At 37.8% G+C, this 23,404-nt stretch overlaps 1 protein-coding gene and 1 long non-coding RNA gene across 2 annotated transcripts in view; one reads left to right on the top strand and one right to left on the bottom strand.

Moving 5' to 3' along the window:
* DTHD1 (death domain containing 1) overlaps positions 1-23,404 on the bottom strand; it is a 76,929-nt gene that overhangs the window by 28,323 nt on the left and 25,202 nt on the right. The window contains exons 6-8 of the mRNA XM_061164528.1: positions 21,905-22,069; positions 19,721-20,010; positions 10,140-10,384 (exon numbers count right to left, since the gene is read on the bottom strand). Coding sequence (XP_061020511.1) covers positions 10,140-10,384; positions 19,721-20,010; positions 21,905-22,069 — 700 coding nt within the window. The remainder of the gene's footprint in view (positions 1-10,139; positions 10,385-19,720; positions 20,011-21,904; positions 22,070-23,404) is intronic.
* LOC133071767 (uncharacterized) overlaps positions 1-23,404 on the top strand; it is a 269,861-nt gene that overhangs the window by 231,955 nt on the left and 14,502 nt on the right. The gene's annotated exons all lie outside the window — the stretch shown is intronic.

Below are 23,404 nucleotides of genomic sequence, written 5' to 3'. Positions count from 1 at the left end.
AAAAAGCCTGGATAGAATTATATTACCTGTGAAAATAAAAATTTTCAATAGTGGAAACGTCTCATCTATTAAATCAAGATCGTTTTTTTAGTAGTCATATGGTTAGGGGGGAAAAAAAAATCATACAGCAAAGAAAGTCAGCCCTTGCAAGGCAGGGAGATGCTAATGAAAGTCCTAAGTGGTAAGAAAGTGGTGATTCTGAAGAACTGAATATTGTACCAACCTCTGCATGCTTCCTCCCTTTGACACAGCAAGTTATTTTATGTGGTGAGAAAGTAAGGGTTGATGCAGTACCATTATTTACTAGAAATCACATGTCAGGAGTTCATTTTAAAAAAAAATTAAAAAAGAGGAAGTTCAGGCTAAGCAAAACTTGGGTCAACGGCTGGCTTACGTAAATATGGAGGTTAGGTATGACTGGGACCCTGAATACAGTCCTGCAGAAGCAGCCACCTGGAGCCCTTCTCTCCTTCAAAGCGAAGCCTCTGAGCAGACAGGAAGAGTCACCACTCAAAGGCAACCACAACTCAAGCTGGTGCAAATAACGGAACTGCACAGACAGCCACCTACATGACGTGATTTCAGAAGCACATACGCACGCTACTTCCTGCCACCTAAAAACCTTTGACACTTCTTTGAAACTTGCCTGGTTTCCACCAAAGCACAAATAGACATCATGTGAACTGAACTGTCTTGAGTATTTTGTAAAAGGAGGAAGTTTGAAGCACATCTTAAGAAAAACTTGGAAATAAACCAACTTTTTCAGCCATGCATTTTCACATATACATTGATTATGTGACCATTTTCAGAAGATCATACTGAAATGCCAACTGTCATTAGGACCCTCTTTAACTTTCAGACCTCAGGCCCTTTCTCTGGTAGTCTTCCTTCCTTCTAGTCCTCGATGAGAAGCTCATGGCCACTGCCATTTTGACACCTGCTGTTTGTCACCCTGGGTGCCCTCCTGACCACACAGCCCACAGACTTCTGTCACTGTGACTCTTCAGCCCGAAAGACACCTCCACAGTGAAGCCCTTACTGGCCATCTCATCCATAAACAGCCACTGCCAATTCTGTCAACCCTCTGATGCTAAGTTAGTTTTCTTCTTATTGCTTCTTATTTTCTTCTTTACACTTCTGGTATTTTAAATGCAAGCTCTCTTTATGAATTCACCCATTCAACAAACATTTCTTGAGGACTTAACATATGCCAGATACTATCCTATAATCGTTCCTTGTGATTCATCAGTGAACGAAACAGATAAAGACATCTACCCTCAAGGACCTTATGTCCTGGCTGTGGAGTAGTGGTGCCCCTACGATAAACATAATACATGAGAAAATAGATGTTTGAAGGTAACAGTGCTTTAGAGGAAAGAAAAATATCAGGGCAATTTCGGAAGGATCAGGAGTTATCAAGTTGTATGGGTAGGAGCTGACTGCAATAAGAAATAGAATCAAGGTGGGCCTCAGAGAGAGGCTGAAATTTGATCAAACTGAAGGAGGAGACAAAGGTGTTAGCCATGTAGGTATCTAATGGTTGGAAGTGTATTCCAGGCAGGGGGAACCACTAACACAAAGACCTAAAGCCTATGCATTAGCAGCAAGTTCCAAAAATAGTCAGAGAGCCGTTGTGACAATAGTTAAGTAAGTAAAGAGGAAACAGAAGTCTTAGTGTCAAGGGGTCAAGTTCATATAGAATCTTTTACTCTGAGTGAAACCGAAAGTCACTGCAGTGTTTGGAGCAGAGGCAGGAGGTGATCTGACTGATGGTTTAAAGGACCCAGAGGGATGGGGTGGGGAGGGAGGCGGGAGGGGGGATCGGGATGGGGAATACATGTAAATCCATGGCTGATTCATGTCAATGTATGGCAAAAACCACTATAATATTGTAAAGTAATTAGCCTCCAACTAATAAAAATAAATGAAAAAAAAAAAAAAAAAGGCTCACTGTACACTCTGATTTGAGAGTAGTCTGTAGAGATGCAAGGGAAGAATGAGACCATATATATTGGAACACCATAGTTTGCATGGCCCAAGGAGACAAAAGATGTGTGTTGGATGAATTAAAATATGAATGTATGGAACATGGAGGCTGAAGAATAAGATAAACAGAGATACTCACAAGCATGAAGTAATGGGTGATATATTTACATTGTTGGAAAACTGAGGTAGTACATTAAGGTCACAACTTATAATTATTTGTATGCCAATGTGTGTGTGTTTATATACATAGATATGAATATTCACTGCTTGCCTTCTCTGTGGAAAACACTTTGAATTTTGACAGATGTTTTCACCTAATTTATGCCACATCTATAAATGTATGTGTATTGTAGTATGCATTAATGCCAAGCTCCATATAATGCAGCTACTTCCATTTCCTGAAAAATAGCACATCCTAGAACTGCCTAGCTGAGACGGAAATTTTTAAAATTCTGAACTTCATGGAAGAAGTCTGTTCTCACAGAAATAGAGGTCACGGTTTCAATTCCCATTTAGATATGTTAGTTTTAAGTGAGGGAAAAAATTTCCAGCCACAGATTCTTTCTCAATACCAAGAAACTTACTTGTAAGGAGTTAGTTTGCGTGCTTGCTCAGTTGTGTCTGACTCTTTGCAGTCCTACGGACGGTAGCCTGCCAGGCTACACTGTGAGAAAAGGTCAAATGAGTGAATCTGGAAATCCCTATATGGACCTATCTAGGAGGGAAAAAAAGACAGATGGCATACTTGCTATATGTTTGTATGTGAAAGGCAGCAGACATTTAAAATGTATTTTTTAACATGACAATATAGTCTCAAGTTGATTAATTTCAAGGTTGGACAATTTTAGGATTTGAAAAATTATCTCATTTATCTAATTATTTAGTTATTAAATTGTGTCCAACACTTTTGCGACCCCATGAACTGTAGCCTGCCAATCTCCTCTGTCCATGGGATTTCCCAGGCAAGAATACTGGAGTGGGTTGCCATTTCCTTCTCCAGGTGAATAATTATCAAATGTGTCAAATGTGTACTATAAACATGGCACTGACAATCCAAATTTGAGCAGAATACTGGATGCATCTGCATGGTTGATTATACTCATTCCCAACCAAGGTACCATCAGTCTCAAGGAGAGAAAATTTGTTGTTGGTTAAGACAAAAAACCACAAACTTTTAATGCATACATGTATACACACACACACACACACACATACAATACATAAGCAGATATACAGTCTAAAGACCCCTTAGGAAGGCAAAACAGAAAAGATTGAGAAACACTTGTCTATTGGAAAGCAAGTAATTATAATAAAATATAATAACTCCAGTGATAGGGAAAGCATAGAATGTTGTGGAAACACACGCCAGGAGCACCCAACTTGGTGGAGAAGGAGGTGAGGGAAAGCTTCCAGGGAGAAGTCACACTTGCAAGGGATGGCCAGTAGGAATTGCTCAGGCAAACAGGTGGAGAAGTTGTTCTAGAATCAAAGCGAAGGAAGAGTTCATGGAAAAGATTTGGACAATCTCTAAACAGACTTTCGTTGAGAAAAATCCTATATAAAGCTCTTAATTTTCTAGCTTGGCTAATTTGACTAATTAATTCACGAAGTTGGGCTACAGAGAAATCACTGCAACCTGAAAGCTGAATTTGGGTCACATTTTGTACCTCAAGTTGTCCTCTCTCACATAAGAGCCTTTCTTTCCATTTTCTGTCATCATTGCAATGAAACTCTAGCCACATCCTGTCAGAGAATCCCAACAGCCTCCCTCACTTGTCTCCCTCTTTGTTACCCCCTAGCCTTAGAACAACATCATGATCTTAGGAAGTAAAGTGCTAAATCAAACTATCTAGAGTGCATCCCTGATGCATCCTTTCTCTGCTCTCAAATCCTCAATATTGAACCAAATCAACTCCTTGGCCTACCTGTCAAGTATTTGAACACAGCCTATAAATCACTGATAGGTGAGTACTCAAGTATTCCATTAAGTCAGTAATTCCTAAACTTTTATAGAAGCTAAGGAACTCGGTAGACTTCCCCTCATTCAACCAGTCACAAATAGTTAGAGTACCTATGGTATAACAGGCATTTTTCTAATCACTAATGCTAGAGCCAGAACATGGACCTTGCTCTCTCAAGAGGCAATTGCAAGTAGAAATAAATAAATAAATCTAATAATAAATCAATCAATCTAATAATTTCAATTAATGATAAGTATTATGAAGTAAGTTTTAAAAGGTTCAGTAATCAAAGAGCACCTTGAGATAAGGAGATGGAGGAATATAGACAAGGAGGTGATATCTGAGCTAAGACCTAAATAATAAGAATCAGCTATACCAGATTACCTCAGCTGCCCCCTTAGAAATCTGTATGCAGGTCAAGAAGCAACAGTTAAAACCTTAGATGGAACAACAGACTGGTTCCAAATCGGGCAAAGAGTACATCAAGGCTGTATATTGTCACCCTGCTTATTTAACTTATATGCAGAGTACATCAGGAGAAATGCTAGGCTGGATGAAGCATAAGCTGGAATCAAGTTTGCCAGGAGAAATATCAGTAACCTCAGATATGCAGATGACACCACCGTTATGGCAGAAAGTGAAGAAGAACTAAAAAGCCTCTTGATGAAAGTGAAAGAGGAGAGTGAAAAAGTTGACTTAAAGCTCAACATTCAGAAAACTAAGATCATGGCATCTGGTCCCATCACTTCATAGCAAATAGATGGGGAAATTATTGAAATAGTGAGAGACTTTATTTTCGGGGGCTCCAAAATCACTGCAGATGGTGACTGCAGCCATGAAATTAAAAGATGCTTGCTCCTTGGAAGAAAAGCTATAACCAACGTAGACAACATATCAAAAAACAGAGACACTACTTTGCCAACCAAGGTCCGTCTACTCAAAGCTATGGTTTTTCCAATAGTCGTGTATGGGTGTGAGAGTTAGACTATAAAGAAAGCTGAGCGCTGAAGAATTGATTCTTTTGAACTGTGGTGTTGGAGAAGACTCTTGAGAGTTCCTGCAAGGAGATCCAGCCAGTCAATCCTAAAGGAAATCAGTCCTTTGAGTATTCATTGGAAGGACTGATGTTGAAGCTGAACGTCCAATAATTTGGCCACCTGATGCGACATACTGACTCATTGGAAAATATTCTGATGCTGGGCAAGATTGAAGGTGGGAGGAAAATGGGACAACAGAGGATGAGACAGTTGGATGGCACCACCAACTCGATGGACATGAGTTTGAGTCAGCTCCAGGAGTTGGTGATGGACAGGGAAGCCTGGCTTACTGCAGTCTATGGGGTTGCAAAGAGTCAGACACGACTGAACAACTGAACTGACATGACTATTGGAGGGAAGAGACCCCCCAAACACAAGGAGAAGCAAGGGCAAGAACCCTAAGTGGAAATGAAAATGCACAGAGGAAAAACTGATGGTGAATATACACCTCTCTAGCTATACCTTTCTTAAAATGTCATTTTAACTATCAGTGGTTTGCTACAGTCAGCTACCTTACTCATGCCTCTTAAGAAGCTCAGGATCTCTCTCTCTGAAACCAGCAAGTAGAGTTAATGTCTCTGGGCCCCTGCAAATGGCTGTTTTCAGTGACAATGACCAGAATCCATGTCCTGTCACCTCTAAAGCATGGTATCCATGAAATTGTCTTACAACTTCCAGGGAGAACCTGAGTGTCCTAAAATCCATCCCGCATCCTTGAATAAAAATCCTTGTGTTACCTGCTCAAGAGGCAATAGCGCTCTGGGGTTGCCCATGTGTGAAGCAGATTTTCTGGATCAGAATCCCACTCTGACACTTATTAGTTTTGAGTCCATAGACAACTTGCCTAAAATTTCTGTGCCTGTTTCCTATAAAATGATAATGCCTCATGTGATTTTTATGAGAATTTAATGATGCAATGAATGGAAAACACTTGAAAGATCTTTGGCACTTTATAAATTATTGTAATGGCTATTATATGAATTATGAATTCCTGTTAAACTATGCCTACTATCCCCAGTCAAATTCATTCCATTTCCTCAGCCTAACATAGGTTTTCTTCATTTCCAGTGGCCAAATTTCTACATACTTATAAAGCTCAGATAAATTGCCCCAACCACCTTGAAATTTTTCTTGAGTTTAACTTCCAGAAAAACAATTTCCCTCCCCTGTATAACTATTAGTACACTGTTTATACCATTCATCTAATTATTCACAATCTTATAAAGCAATTTTGTTCATGTTTTGCATATTCTGCTATATTGTAAATAATTTAGAGCAATGATATCCTATAAAAATATACTTTAAAATATTCTAGTTAAAATTTTTTAATCAGGTGAGATGATTTTTAGTAATACATTTTTAACTCCATATCCAAAAGATTATCATTTACAATGAAATCATTATAAACAAATTAATGAAATATTTTCTATTTTTGTACTAGGTCTTTGAAGTCCAGTGTGTATTTGACATTTATGGTACATCTCAGTTTGGACTAGCCATATTTCAAGTGCTGCGTAGAAACATGTGGATAGTGGCTACCATTCAGGACAGTGGAGTTTTAGGGCTTGTATTATCCTATATAGCTCAGTATTTATCACAATGCCTAGCTTAGCACATTTTCTATTTCAGAATTTCAATTAATATTTATCAAATTAATTACTAATTTATTTAAAATAAATACAAAATCTTATCCCATAGAAAACATGTTTCTGCTGTTTATAACACAAGTAAAAATATAAAACCATAGAAGTAGGAAAACTATTCAGCTTTCTTTAAAGGATAAAAAATTTTTTCTTCCTCTGGAGTGAAACATTTTTCATTTCTCATTAGAACATAGTTTACAAGTCCTGAATCACTAAAAGAAATAGTATATATAGCAATAACATCATTGACTTTTTGCTTCACAAGTTGAGGGGAACAATTCAACCCTACTTTTCCATTACAAATAAGAATTTTAGACAAAAATAATTGACCCTTTTAATTGAAGTAAAATTTCTATGTTACATTATTTATGATTCAGATGTGTATTACCATGTGATATTTGTATATGCTGCAAAGTGCACAAAACCAAAAATCTGGTTCTCAATCATCACCATACAATTGACGTTTTTCAACCACTTGCTCATTCCCCAAAACCCCCCCCCCCTCTGATTGGTAATCACCAATTTGTTATCTGTAACTATGAATTTATTTTTGTTTTGGTTTGTTTAGTCACTTTTTGTGGTTGTTTTTTAGACTCCACATATGAGTAAAATCATATGGTATTTGTCTTTCTTTTGTCTAACTTATATTACTTAGTTAATAATGTAACCAAGTACTGTAGAGTCCAGCCACGTCATTGCACATGGGATATTTCATTCTTTTAATCACTGAGTAGTATTCCATTGTGTATGTGCACCAGATCTTCCTTTTCCATTCATCTATTGATGGACACTTAGGTTGTATCCATATCTTGGCTATTGTAAATAATACTGAAATGAGGATAGGGTACATATATCTTTTCAAATGAATATTTTTGTATACTTTGAATAAATACCCAGAAGTGGAATAGCTGAATCATATAGTATCTTCATGCTGATTTTCACAGTGGCTGGACCAATTTAGATTTCCATCAATCTACATTCCCACCAGCCCCAAAGTGTACACATGTGCCCTTTTTTCCACATCCTCTTTAACATTTGTTATTTCTTGTCTTTTTGACAATAATCATTCTATATGAGAGACTTGAGGTATATCTCTTTGCAGTGCTGAACCTCATTTCACTAATAACTAGTGATCTTGAACATCTTTTCATATGAGTATCAACCATCTTCATATCTTCTTCGGTAAAATGTCTTGTTCCTCATCTTAGTGTAAATACTTTCAGTTTTTCACCATTGAGTGTGGTGTTTGCTGTAGATTTGTCATGTATTGCATTCATTATGTGGAGGTACCTTTTCTCTGTACCTATTTTGTTGATATTTTTTCATAAATGGATGTTGAATTCTGTCTAATTCTTTTTCTGCTTCTATTGAGATGATGTGATTCTTATCATTTATTTTGTTAATGTGGTATAACACATTGATTGATTTTCAGATGTTGAACTATTCTTGAATTCCTAGGATAAATCCCACTTGATCCTGCTGTATGAGTCTGTTGGATTCAATGTGCTAATATTTGATGAAGATTTTTACATCTACATTTATTAAGGATACTAGCCTGCACTTTTCTCCTTTTTGGTGGTATCTTCATTTGGTTTTGATATCAGGGTAATGTTCATTTCATGAAATGAGTTTGGGAGCTTTCCCTCCTTTTCAACATTTTGGAAGAGTTTGAAGGATAGTATTAAATATTCTTTTAAATTTTGGGGAGAATTCACCCCTAATGCTTTCTGGTCCTAGATTTTTGTTTGGGGAGAGATTTTTTTTTATCACCATTTCAATATCCTTACAAGAAATCAATCTATTCAGATTTTCTTCATGATTAAGTATCTTCTATTCTGTATATTTATCCATGACTAAGTCGTAGAAGATAGTTTGTCTCTAGGAATTTATCCACTTCTTGTAGGTTGCCTAGTTTGCTGGTCTATAATTGTTTAGAGTAGTTTCTTATGATTTTTATTTTTATGGGGTCAATTGTAACTTCTTTAGATGTTACATTTATAAATATATATGCACCCAGTAGAGGAGCACTAGAATAAAGAAAGCAAATATTAGGGCTGACCTAAAGGAAGAAATTGACAGCAATACTTGGGAGCTTGGAGTCTTAGCCACTGGACTACCAGGGAAGTCCTGCTTTAATATTACACTTACATCAATGGATAGATCATCCATAGAGAAAAATAATAAGCAAACATCAATTTTAAACAGCACATTAAACCAAATGAACCTAATAGATTAGATATACCTATATAGAGAAAGAAAAAAGAAACATTCCAACTAAAGCAGTAGAATACACATTTTTCTCAAGTGTACATGGGCCATTTCCATACACTTAGGTCACAAAACAAGTCTCCATAAATTTTAGGAAACTGAAATCCTGTCAAGCATCTTCTCCAAACAACAATGTCATGAAACTAAATATCAATCATAAGAAAAAAAAAATCACCAGAGTTGTGGAGATTGAAATCAATGAGCTATTAGAAATTCAAAGACACAAGCACAAAATACATAGGCAAATGAAAACAGAAATGCAAACACCAAAATCTATGCTAAAGCAGTTCTAAGAAAGTTCATGATAATACAGGCTTACTTCAGAAACAAGAAAAATCACAAATAAACAATCTAGTTTCATACCTAAAAAAACTAGAAAAAAAAAGAGCAAAAAAGCCCAAAGTTAACAGAAGAAATGAAATAATAAAGATTAGAATGGAAATAGGGGCTTCCCTGGTGGCTCAGATGGTAAAGAATCTGCCTGCGATGCGGGAGACCCAGGTTCAGTTCTTGGGTTGGTACAATCCCCTGGAGAAGGGAATGGTTACCCACTCCGGTACTGTTGCCTGGAGAATTTCATGGACAGAAGAGCCTGGCAGGCTCCAGTCCATGGGATCCCAGAGAGTTGGATACAACTGAGTGATTAATACTTTTCCTTTTTTCAGAGTGGAAATAAATGAAATAGAGTCTGAAAAGACAGTATAATAGATCAATGAAACTAAAAGTTAGTTCTTTGAAAAGATAAATTAAATTGAAAAAACTTTAACTAGACTAACCAAGAAAAAAAGAACTCAAGTAAAATTAGAAATGAAAGAGTAATTAAGTCTTAAATGTTCAGGATTTGGTAAGTCTCACTGAATGTATTTCAAAACAATTTTTCTGCTCACCACATGATTTTTCTAAAAGTGTTGTGTTCCAAATGTTTTCAATGTTTTTATAATTGATTTTTCTAGTTAATCAGATGCAGTTATAGAAAATGAATGACATTTTTCAATAGTCATTAACAACATCCTGTCAGTATCAAACAAACTTGAATTGTTCCTAGAATAATGATGGTATGAAAGAACTTTATATCCTAATATGTATTCTATTACTCTTAAATTGGAGCTACTCACTCCTTCCTTGTCACCATTATTTCTAGCTTTCCTTTTAACCATAAGCATCCATATGTCTGCAATATTGAATTTGTGGAGAATTATAGGAAATTAACAAAATATAGGAATTAGGAAGGTAAAATCACTCACCTTTGGTAATCTCAATGCTAGTTTGCAAATTGGCAACTGATAATTGTTTTCATTAAATATAAGAGAGTCATCCCAGTCGTGGACTACCTTTTCTTTAGGTACTTTATAAACTACAATGGCACCCTTATAATGAGGACAGCTATAGTTTCCAAATTCATCCACTTCTTTGATTTGGAGTTCCAGTCTAGGTTTCCTTTGTAAATGAAAAATAAGCTTGTAGTCTTTCCCATAATCCTTCCCATTGCCTAAATAAAAGTAAAATGCATTTGTTACTATTAACACATAACACATTTCTAACTTAATTTTTTAAAAATTCAAATAATCATTCATTTTTTAAATGTATCTGTTGTGTGTAAATACTCCTTGTCAAAACATAACCTAGCCAAGCGGCACTAGACTGAGGTTGTGTAAATCGCTAAAAGATTCTCATCAATACTTGAGCTACGTTCTCTCTGGCTGCTTCTAGATCTTGTATCTTTGGTTCTTTTCTTTTTTTTATGCATTTGTGGGCATCATCATTGACCTGATTTTCACTTTCTGTTACATTTTGCTATGAGAAACCATTGGAAATATTTAGCTCTTTCTCTACTTAGAAAATTATTTTCACTTCTTAACAATGACATTTTTTCCTTTCATTTAACTATCCATATCACATTGCACACTATCATGACCTCACAGTACACATTCTAGAAATAAATTCTCCTATATGGTAGCAACATGTAGCTTTTAAAATTAGAGTTGAAACTAAGATTAAAAATTCCTTAGGCATTCTAGCCACCTTTCAAATGTTCAATAGCCACATCTGTCTGTAGCTACCTTATTGGAGAGTACAGATATAACAGATATTCACCATGGCAGAAATACAGTGCTATTCTGGAACTTTCAAATGTAATAGTCTCTAGATTTAATAGTTACTGAAATTTCTATTAAAACCTGGTGAATCCCCCCATACAAGGATGTAAAAGTCTTCTCAACGATCCACTGAAAATAATGGAACTTTAGTGAACATAACATTTCGCTCATGGGGGTTTTACCATGACTGTCAGGCTATTTCACCTTCTTATTGCAATAGTAAAACAGACTCTGTCACATTCCCTAAGGCAGGCGTGCATTACCCTTCACAAATTTAAAAGTAAGCTATAAAGTCGCAGTTATGTTTCTGACATAAAGATCTAGATCCAAGTTCAGCTTCTAGTATTTATTTACATGGTAATATTTACCCAGTTCTTTCACATCTGAACTTCTTGGAACCTTCACTTCCTTACCTTTAAAACAAGAGAAATAAAACGTACCTCCTAGGATTGTTCTGGGAATGAAATGAGATAACGTGTGGATAGAATGATTAGCAAAGGATCTGGCACATAATAGGAGCTCAGTAAACAAGAGCAAGACAGCAAATGAGAAGAAGCAGATGGGATTCTTACATTGTTTTGAATTTGTATTTATGACAAAAACAACCCACTTAAGTTTCTTAAAGAAATGTCAATAGGAAGCTTTTCTATCAGCAGCAACTTCCTGCTGCTCTGAGAGGCCTCAAAGCTGACTACTCAGAGATCTCTCTATCTTCCTATCTCTATCTACCTCACTATCTCTCTGGCGGGAAACTTCCAATCTTCCCAATGAAATAAGAGTTCTTTGAGAGATGCAGGTGACATCAATACTTTTCTCATTGTTGAGACTGCTAGAGGTCATGTTGGTGGCTTTCTAAAGCACAGTTAAATCTAGAGTTAGAATAACTCCAGGTTATGATTTAGAGGCAACCTGGTTCCTTGAACAAAACAGATTCCTAAGACATTCTAAGATAAGCATGACTAGACAGATTTGCCTTAAAAGAATCACTCTGGTTAAAAAAAAACAAAAACAAAAATGGGAGGGTGGGGGAGGAAAATTATTTGGAGTCACTGAAATGCCATCTTGAAAATAATAAATCAGAATTTCTGGATCACTGGGGGAGCACCTAACAAACTCCTACTTCCATCCCTCTAGAGTACTAGCAAGAAAAATGTTGTTACTTTTGTCCCAGTAGAATATAATTTACTAAATTTCTCCTTCCATCTCATGAATGGTGCTCCCTGCCAGGTACACAGTTACTCATAAGGAATAATATACATACATACATTGTATAAAGATTGAGGATGAGAAATAGTCACATTTCTATTTTGACCTAAAACTTACAGACCTTTTATTGCCAGTTAATTAAAAAAACTAAAGATCTAAAATGTAAATCTCTAAGAATCACATTTACATATGAAATAAGGATAAAATTATTGAGCATGTACTAGTAATAAATAACATTACCCTATTGTTCTATATAGAAAACATTATGTAGCTTTTTAAAGTTGGAATTTCACTATCACTAAGATATACTACACTATATTTGGAAGACCCTTTGTCACAGTTTTAAAAAAAAAAAAAAAACAGAACCAAAAGAGGATAAGTAGCACAAAAAATTGCACTATTTTATTTTTTTCTCCCACTCTGTCATATTTAGAGAAGTAAAACCAAAAGTCATTCATTACATACCAAAATTATAAAAGCAATCATTAGTTGACATTTTGAGAACCTTTCTTCTTGTGCATATTGTGTATACAGTTCCTAGTAGGAATAGTAGGATAGTAACTGTATAGTAAAAATTTGTCATAGAAAGAACAGGATTTATTTATATTTTGTGAGTTACTAGATATTTCTTATAGCAATATATTTTCTCAATAGTGGGCTTTGGAGTATTTTTCATTGAAAACATAGGCAGTACAAAGGTAGCAATATGTGCTTTTGCTTAGAAAGGTAAGATGGGGAAGTAATAGGCTAGGGACACAGAACCAGAAGACTCATGAAAACCACTGGCTTGGGATATTTCTGTGTCCTAACACATCTCTACTAGTTACAGGAACTTTCACTGTAAGCATATTTTCTACAGACATCTTTCTCAGAGCCTTTTTCCACAAACATTTTTGCCATGTAACTCTCAGGCCATAGGGCTTCCCTGGTAGCTCAGCTGGTAACATATCCACCTGCAATGAGGAGAGCCTGGTTCAAATCCTGGGTCGGGAAGTTCCCCTGGAGAAGGGATAGGCTACCCACTCCGGTATTCTTGGGCTTCCCTGGTGGGTCAGATGGTAAAGAGTCCACCTGCATTGCGGGAGACCTGGGTTCAATCCCTGGGTTTGATGGGCTACAGTCTAAGGGGTCATGCAGGGTCAGACACGACGGAGTGACTAAGCATAGCACAGCACATGTAATATCACAGATTTAGTGATCAGGCCACAAGGCAATTTTGCTGTAAGAGATAAAATACCTGGTTAATAGCCTCATTTGACATATACAACCAAAAAATCATGACAGATGACAATGATTTACCCCATGAATTGTTGCTGTTGTTTTTTTTTTTTTTTGAAACTCTACATTGGGGTAGAAAGAGGCTGAGACCACAGGCCTGACAGACCCAGAGTTGAACACATATTCCCTTGTGGCTTATCTGGTAAAGAATCTGCCTGAAATGTGGGAGGCCTGGGTTGGGAAGATCCCCTGGAGAAGGGAAAGGCTACCCACTCCAGTATTCTGGCCTAGAGAATACCATGGACTGTATAATGCGTGGGGTCACAAAGAGTCAAACATGACTGAGTGACTTTCACTTTCACTTTTCCCACAGAACTTTGGAACATGTATCAATGGACATGTGATACTATGCCAAGGACAGACAGTGTAGAAGATTTTTGCAATGTACCACAAAGCTCAGTTACAAATATGCATCCCAGTATTTGGAAACTGATACCTCTCTCAGTGATGGATGAAGTTTTAGTGAATAAGAAAAACAATGCCAAATAAATAAACAAGTAGAAATATATAAAAAACAATGAACAAAATACTTAGAGACAAGTGCTTAGGTACAACTCACAAAATAAGTTATCTGTGTGGCATTGGCATGAATCTACACACATTTTAATTGTATCTAGATATTTTATATTTCACAATAAAGTCTATATAATTTTGTTATTCATTTCTCATGATTCATTAGGTGCGTTTGTTTGTTCAATCACTAAGTCATGTCTGACTCTTTGCAACCCAACGGACTGCAGCATGCCAGGTTTCCCTGTCCTTCACCATCTCCCAGAATTTGCTCAAACCCAAGTCCATTGTGTCAATGATGCCATCCAACCGTCTCATCTTCTGTCACACCTTTCTCCTGCTCTCAGTCTTTCCCAGGATCAGGGTCTTTTCCAGTGAGTCGGCCCTTCACATCAGGTGGCCACATGCGATCTTCAGGTTTAGCATCAGTCCTTCCAATGAATATTCAGAATTGATTTCCTTTAGGATCAACTTGTTTGATCTCCTTACTGTACAAGGGAATTTCAAGAGCCTTCTCCAACGCCACAGGTTGGAAGCATCAATTCTTTGGCACTCAGCCTTCTTCATGATCCAAGTCTCACATCCATACATGAGTACTAGAAAAACCATAGCTTTGACTGCGGAACTTTTGTCAGCAAAATGATGTCTCTGCTTTTTAACTTGCTTACGAGGTTTGTCATAGCTTTCCTTCCAAGGAGAAAGTGTCTTTTAACTTCATGACTGCAGTCACTATCTACGGTGATTTTGGAGTCCAGGAAAATAAAGTCTGTCACTGTCTCCACTGTATCCTATTTGCCATGAAGTGATGGGGCTGGATTCCACAATCTTTGTTTTTTGAATGTTGAATTTTAAGCCAGCCTTTTCACTCTCTTTCACTTTCATCAAGAAGTTCTTTAGTTCCTCTTTGTTTTCTGCCTTTGAGTGGTATCATCTGCATGTATAAGGTTGTTGATTTTTCTCCCAGCAATCTTGATTCCTTCTTGTGATTCATCCAGCCCAGCATTTCACATGATGTACTCTGCATATAAGTTAAATAAGCAGGGTGACAATATACAGCCTTGATGTACTTCTTTCCCAATTTGGAACCAGTCCATTGTTCCCTGTCCAGTTCTAACTGTTGTTTCTTGACCTGCATACAGGTTTCTCAGGAGGCAAGCAAGGTGGTCTGGTTGAGAATTTTCCACAATTTGTTGTGATTCACACAATCAAAGGCTTTAACATAGTCAATGAAGCATATTTTTTCTGGAATTTCTTGCTTTTTCTATGATCCAACACATGTTGGCAATTTGATCTCTGGTTCTTCTGCCTTTTCTAAATCCAGTATGTTCATCTGGAAGTTCTTGGTTCACGTACTGCTGAAGTCTAGCTTAGAAGATTTTGAGAATTACCTTGTTAGCCTGTGAAATGAGGACCATTGTATGATCATTTGAACATTTTTTTGGTATTGCCCTTTTTTGGGATTGGAATGAAAACTGACCTTTTCCAGTCCTGTGGCTACTGCTAAGTTTTGCAAATTTGCTCATATATTATGTGCAGCACTTTAACAGCATTGTCTTTTAGGATTTGAAATAGCTTAGCTGGAATTCCATCACCTCCACTAGCTTTTAAAATTTGCTTTTAAACATCCCTTTTTTATTTTTTGTCACTATATCTTTTATGGCAAAATTGCCTTATGGTCAATAAGTTATTCAGCAAAAATGCTCACAGCAAAGAAGTCTATGGCAAATATACCAGACATGATTTCCAATATCTTTGCCTCTAAACCTCCAGCATTCTTTGCTTGGTTCATTGCAATGGCTTATTAATTGATTTCCCCGCTGCTAACTTGCCTTACATCATCTAATTTCAACACAAATAATATCTGACCCAGATTGTGTTGCAACCTCGTTGAAAATTCTTCGGAGCTCCCCATTTCACTTAGAATAAAAGGAAAAGTCCTTGAAATGCCCTTCAAGGCAGGAACAGTATCTACTTCATCTCCTCCAAGTCTCCTCTCCCTCCCTCTCATCCAGCCATCTCAGCCTTCTTGCTCTGCCTAGGACAGACTGTCCTGGGATAGGATCATAGCTTGTTCTCTCATCTTTGAGTCTCTGCTAAAATGGTACTTTCTCAAAAAGATCTTCTCGGATGAGTCTATTTAAAATTACAAATTTGCCACTTTCTCTGAGGCTTTCTGTGTTCCTTTCCTGCTTTATTCTTCTTTAAGGAGCCTTCCATCTCATTAAGCTGCACATTGTATTTACTTATTTGCTTCTTCTATGTCTCTCTGCAGTAAAATACAATGTAATAAAGGAAAGGAATCTTTGTTAAATGAATAAAAGGATGGCCATTTTAACACTCTAACACTTGTGTCTGGGAAAACTACTTCTCTAGGCCAAAGGGTGTTTGGGGGAACTTGGACACACACAAATCTCTTTAGGACATTACTTAGTGTTATGAGTGAGTTGTGCTAAGGCATCATTATGTAGAATTCTCTCTGCCCCTTTCCCAGCATTTTATGAATTTTATGAGCACTGGGGGCTTAAATGTGATACACTAGAAAGCTTAAGTGCTATATCAACAGCTGTAACCTAGAGAAAGAAAGCAGATTCTAGCTGTGTCCACAGGAATGCCAAAGGCCAATGTAAAAGGGAATACCTATATGTCTGATTTTCTCTTAGAAGTAGAAATAATCTCCACGTAGCAAGATCCTCAATCAAAAGAATCATCTATATTCCATGTAATGAATTTAGAGGGCTTCCCTGGTAGCTCCAACTGATAGCTCAGTTGGTAAAGAATCTGCCTGCAAAGTAGGAGACCCCGGTTCGATTCCTGGAAAGTATCTGCTGGGAAGATCCCACTCCAGTATTCTTGGGCTTCCCTGGTGGCTCAGATGGTAAAGAATCATCTGCAGTGCAGGAAACCTGGGTTTGATCCCTGGGTTGGGAAGATCCCCTGGAGAAGGGAATGACCACCCAGTCCAGTATTCTGGCCTGGAGAATTCCATGGACTATTTAGTCCATGGGGTCACAAAGTCCATGGAATCAGACATGACTGAGTGTCCAACTATGTAATGAATTTAGAAATTTTTATATTTCTCAGAGAGAAGCCATCTAAATTTATTAAAGTTTTAAATACTTTTAATCACACAGTACTCTAATGTTGAGTTTATCCCCAAGGTTTTATCTTCATTCTTTGAAGAAATACTTCTTATAGCTTTTAGGTACTATTATAGGTGCTGGGAATTGAATAGTTCTCACTAATAAAAGAGACAGTCCTCTCTTGGAGAGGACTGATCATCAGAGACACTGATGTTGATCAAGCAATTAAAAAAAATAAATAGAAGATTAAATCTATGGCCATTTCCAATGAGAGTTACATAAAAATCTGAAAATGTAAAATACGAACTGACATAATCAGGAAAGGCTTCTCTGAACATGATCATTATAAATGAGATATGAAAATATAGTAGGAGATAACTGCAGAAGCCAGTGGGGATAGGTCGAGAGATGGACCCTCCAGGCAGACAACCTCTGGCTGTTTGTATTTGAGATTCACAGAGGCTACCACAGGCCCTAATGAAAGGATGAGGTATCAATTCTGGTTGTTGTTTTTTTTTAATTTTTATTGGAGCATAGTTTAAGACGTCATGTTACTTTCTGCCGTACAACAAACGGAATCAAACAGAGGTATCAGTTCTTTACTGAGGGTCTTGCTCCTCTTAGATAGTACTGGGGGCTTATATGTGATACACTAGAAAGATGGATGGAGAAAATCCAGTGAAGCTCCAGGTCTGAATATACATCTCTAAAAAAGGCAAAACAGGAAGGATCCTGGCATCCTGCCTGGTGCATTTTCCCTGAGTGAAGAGGAGTTTTCCATTCCTATATTGAGGAACTGTGAATACACTGGCTGTCTCCAGGCACTTTTATTTTAGCATATGCTCCTCACTCCCCCTTATAGATGACAGTACACATCCCCACTGCCTTTGAGAATCACAGTAACTCTCCCCTGTTTAGGGCAGGAGGTAAACACAGCTGCCGTCCCAAGTATTACAGGAAGTCTTTTGCATCATTAGTTTGGGTGAGACACTTCCACTTACAGAGCTTGTCCCAGGGTGGTTTCTTCTCTGGAAGCCAAGTAGGAAGGGATGTCTTTCACCCTTCCTTCCTGTCCTCCTCTCCTTTCCCTTCCCCTTTTTCTGACACTGTGTCACTTACTCCCTAGGTCCCGACAGCTGCCTCAGATGGCTGAGACAATGTCTGTAACAGTGGGAGAGATACTTCAAACTGGGACACTTTGAATCTCACTTATTTTCTGAGATACCAGCTGAAGCTTTAAGCCACATGGTTTTGGAAACAACAAAGAGCAAAGAGCCAGTGGAGCTTGGAGTAATTTTCAAAATTAGAAAACAGAAACCACTTAAAAATCAATGGGATCTATATTAATTTATAAATAAACAGGGAATATTACTTTAAGTCAAGTCTCTAATGGGACTCCTAGACCAGAAATCCCCACAAAACCCAGTCCTGAATTTCCCCCCATAGCTCCTGCTTTACATGCACACAGTTAGATCTTACTCTACCTGCAGGAAGGGAGTTAGAAAGGGAAGGAGTCTTTTTCATGAAAACAAATGCCTGTGATGGCAGCACCCCCAAAGGTCTGGTCTTCTCTTCACTCACACAGCTGTTTTCTCTCTGTGTTCTTTCTGCTTCCTTTTCTTTCTCTCTTTTTAGCTTTTCTGCCTCACTCACTTCCTTACTTCTCCCACCTCTCCTGTCGCCTCTCATAGTCATTCACCTTGTCTTCCTTGGCATATATTCATTCATTCACTATGTATTTATTGAAAGCCCTTGAAGTGCCAGGCACTATTCTGGTCTCAGGGGTGCATAGCAAGAAAGACACAGTCACTGCCCTCATGGAATCTACATTCTGGTCAAGAACATAAGTGTAGGCATGAAAAGTATAAGAACAAATAAATAATTTCAGGTTGTGGTAAGATTTGGAATAGAAACAAAAGGTCACTAGATAAATGTAAAGGTAAGAGGTAAGCAGGGGTGTGTCATCTGGATTTGCGATTCATAGCAACTTTTGAACCCTTTTTGACTGTGGTGAAACTAACTGACTCCTCAGTGTAGTCTTTTAGGTATATAAAATAAAAGAAATGGAATTATAAATAAGGCAGTTATACTGAAACGTATTTCTATCCATACATCTCTTGGAAGTATGCTGACCCCAGATCAGATTCTTTGTAGGACAACATAAAGAGTTTTGATATTGTTTGAAGTAGAATAGGAGGTAATTATAAAGTTTTAACTTGGGGAGTAATAAAGTATGATTTATATTTTTAAAAGATCACTATTGTTACTGTAAGGAAATGCATTTTGTTTCACATGGCTAATAGTAGAAGCAAAGGAATATTTAGACAGCAACTTGCTTTCTAACAACTAACACCAACACTAAATTGGTGTTGGAGAGATGATCCTAGCATAGTCTCAGCTAGAGCAATTATGGAGAGAAGACTATTTCCAAAAGAGTGTCACTTAGAGTAGGCCCATAAGGGAACATGCATGCCCTAAAAAGAGGAGAAACAGATGGGAAAGAAAGACGTAAATAAATCCTTTTCTTTTTCCTACTTTTCCAAAGCCTTCCCTTAGTCCTTCAAAGACTCTTTAGTGAAGCACATTTAGTGAACTCCATCTGAAGCACATGGCTGATAGCCCCCAGTATATACAAAATAATTTCATGATACTTACTTGAAGCAAATATATTTCCAGTAAATCGTAAAAGAAGCAATTCTCCTTCTTTCACTTGGAAATGGCGAGATGGCTCTGGAGGACCACTGGAAGCTTCTGAGCGCAAGTTCCCAAGCACCTGGTATAAATCTTTAGAAGGCACTGCTAAAATGACAATTCTATGTGGGTTGTCTTTCCGGTAATAAAGTATAACACAGGCAGTGGTGCTGAACATGGCTTCCTCCAAAGACTTCACAAAGGAGACCAAATGGCTGTTGTCCACAGTGGAAGAAGAGTGAAGCACAATAAACCTGCGTGGAAGTAAAGAGGAGTGACCTGAGGGAAGACAACCAGCCTCAAAAATGTCACAAATAACTAATAACACCTCCAAAAAGCCATTATAAACCAAACCTCCTTTAAAAATCAAGCATTCCAAAGACTGATTAAATTCATTAATGGAAGGAATTTGAATGAATGACTTGAATGAAACTCTTGGCAGTCAGGAAACCAGCTTAAATCAAGCTAAATCTAAAACAGAGGCCCATAAACAAAGAAATCATCTAGTTTCAGCTTAGCTCTACCTATGGCAGCATATTTTAAATTACATTTTACCTAGCATTACCAGAGAGTACTACTTCAAAAAGAGAAAGGTAATCAAGATAACCCATTTATTATCGATAGGATAAAGATGTACATCATATTCAGTGGGGATTGAAATATTCATCTCATCACTGTGTGGTAAGGGTTGTTACGGTGTACCCTGAATGGGCTGAATTGTGTGCCCTCCACCCACCTGCTGCATTGAAGGCCAAAGAATGTGACCATATTTGGAGGTACGTTCTTAACAGAGGTAATCAGATCAGTGTGAGGTCATTAGAGCATTGTTGTTTTAGTTGTGAGGTCATGTCTGATTCTTTTGCGACCCCATGTACATTAATCTGACAGGTTCCTCTGTTCTTGTGGTTTCCCAGGCAAGAACACTGGAGTGGGTTGCCATTTCCTTCTCCAGGGGATTTTCTTGACCCCGGGAACGAACCTATGTCTCCTGCATTGGCAGGCAGATTCTTTACCACTGAGATACCAGGGAAGCCCATTGTTCGAGTGAAAAATTAAAAATGAGAAATCTGGATGTAAGTACGCATACAAAGAGAATGCTGTGTGAACAGGAAATGAACCATATATAGGCCAAGGATAAAAGCCTGGGACAGATCCCCACAGTCCTTAGAAGGAATAAACCTTGCTAACACCTTGATTTTGGACTTCCAGGTTCCAGAAATGTAAGACAATATATTTCTGTAAGTTAGGCCACCCAGTTTGTGATACTTCATTATGGGGGCCTAGCAAACTAACCCCTCCCCGTGGGCAGGACCACCATCACCCAGCTGTTGTCCAGAAATTGACCTACAAGACCCTCTCCCCCAGCACAGCCCCACATCCACAGACAAAGACTAGTTGATGCAAGAATGTAAAGCCAGCCTCCTTGGTACTCACATCAGGGCTCTCCTGAGGTGTCAGGCTGAGGGGAAACCTCCGCTTAAGCCATCGTTTCTCCCATTTCTTCCCTTGTCCCTATCTGCTTTTCTCATTCCTTGACAGGAGTGCCCTGGGAGCCTTCTCTCAATCATCACCTGCCTTCTCATTTTAGACTCTTTCTAGGGAAACTGACCCACAACAGTTATAGATGTAAGCTCTTCCTTTGTGAGACAAAGGCTGTCCTTGGACATGTATGGCCCTCTCTTTATGAGTGTCTACTTCTTATGAACCTTAAAATGTCTCAAACTCATTGTCATGAGCTGTCTGGAAAACATGGAAATGAGAAAGCAAAATGAGGACACAGAAATAACAAATTCAGTTAATACATACATAGGAGACGAGCATAATAAGAACAGTTAATTACTATCTCCATGGAATTTCAGAAATGAAGGCACTATTTTAGAACTATTTTGGAGTTAGAAGAAAGCTGTATAAATAAATCTAATCTAAGAGTGGTTTCCAACAGCACTTATTAAACTATCATGAATGAAATTACAGATTGTGTATTCATGTCAGATCTAGTTTGCATTTTAAACACACCCTAAAGGACTATTCATATTTATATCTGAGAAATAAAAAAAAAACGAATCCTACAATTCTACTTCTATAAACATCAATTACAAGCCATCAGAATAGAATATCATCAACATTTATTGTTTACTATGGTATTACCTCTCTAGATGGTCGCACAATTCAAATGATACCAAGCCACTCTGCACAGATCTCACCACGACATCATCAAGCACAAACCAACCACTCTCCCGGCTTCTGAATCCCAATAATTTCAAAGATTCGCAAGCATTGTTCCTGGGTTTTCTTATGGAAGTGCTTTTTGTCCTATATTACGGTAGCAGGAGAGAACTCTGTAAGATTTGTGTAGCATAAATCACATTTAATTCATTCTTTTATTAAGTGGACAATCCAGTCACAGTTCTTTAAGTACATGCTGTGTGCCAGTCGCTATACCATGCACCAGGAACACAAAGGTAAGAAATATTTTGCCCTCACTCAACAGAAGCTCACAGTATTCATCACAGGGCAAGGTGACCTGTGTAGTAATGGAGGGAATGTATGAGACGGTTTAACAGCAGAAGGAGAGCTTGCAAAGTGGCAATGCTAATACTCAAGGTGAGCTTTGGAGAATGGGAAGCATTTTGCTCCTAGCGAAAGAGTTAAGGCAATATCCCAAGACAGTAAACTCACTGACGTAAACCGATACTTTAGGATAGCCGAGACTCATGATATAGCAACCATAAGTTCTGGAGCAATGCTACCTACTTCCAAATTCTGGATGGCTCTGCCTTGACCTCCCTATATCTCTGTCTTCTCATCTGCAATATGAGTATAATAATGCTATCAACCTTGTAGGATTAAATGAGTAACAGTTTGTAAAGCAGATAAAATTGTATAAGCATAAATGGTATTGATATTCTCATCCTAATTCCTACAGCAGGCGTGGCCAATTAGCTTTCTTTTACAGTTCTCCTTCTTGCTAACCTGCCCCACCTTAGAGCCTTAAAAGAGGCAGTTATATGTATTGTGTGATACTTTCCCCCAACCAGAGCTGATTTCACTAACAGTGGATCAATTTCCAACACCCAGCCAATTTGATTCCTGTCTTTGAAATTTAACTAATAAAGAGGCCCAGAGATTGTATTATAACTTTTTGCCCTTTGGTTATAGTGCCCTGGGCTATGAAAATGAGTAAGCAGAGAGATTATTAAGAAAGAAACACCAGAGCAGATGTGAAGAGAGAAAAGGAAAAACAATAAACAAAAAATCAAGATCAAGTAGTGTAGGCTTAGAGATGGAGAAAGCAGAGATTAAATATTGAGGCCGTACAACAAGTTCTTCTTTCCTTAAATTCGCTGAAATAGATACCCATTCCTCATAATTAAAGAAAGAAAATTCCTTGATACTGAATATCTTGCTGGAAAAAGAAAAACAAAACCTGATCTAATGATGCTGCATCCTATTAAGAGGATAGAACAACTCTAGCTAGGTACTTTAGAATGAAGACAGGGAGGCTTCCCTGGTGGCTCAGTGGTAAAGAAGCTACCTGCCAATGCAGGAGATCTGGGCTCGTTCCCCTAATCCGGGAAGATACCACACACAGTGGAGCGACTAAATCCAAGCGCCACAATTATTGAGCCTGTACCCTAGAGCCCAGGA

The sequence above is a fragment of the Dama dama genome, chromosome 17 (genome assembly GCF_033118175.1).
Source record: "Dama dama isolate Ldn47 chromosome 17, ASM3311817v1, whole genome shotgun sequence".
Classification (NCBI taxonomy): domain Eukaryota; kingdom Metazoa; phylum Chordata; class Mammalia; order Artiodactyla; family Cervidae; genus Dama; species Dama dama.
The sequence above is the reverse complement of the archived record's forward strand: the minus strand, read 5'-3'. Positions and strand labels throughout refer to the sequence as shown.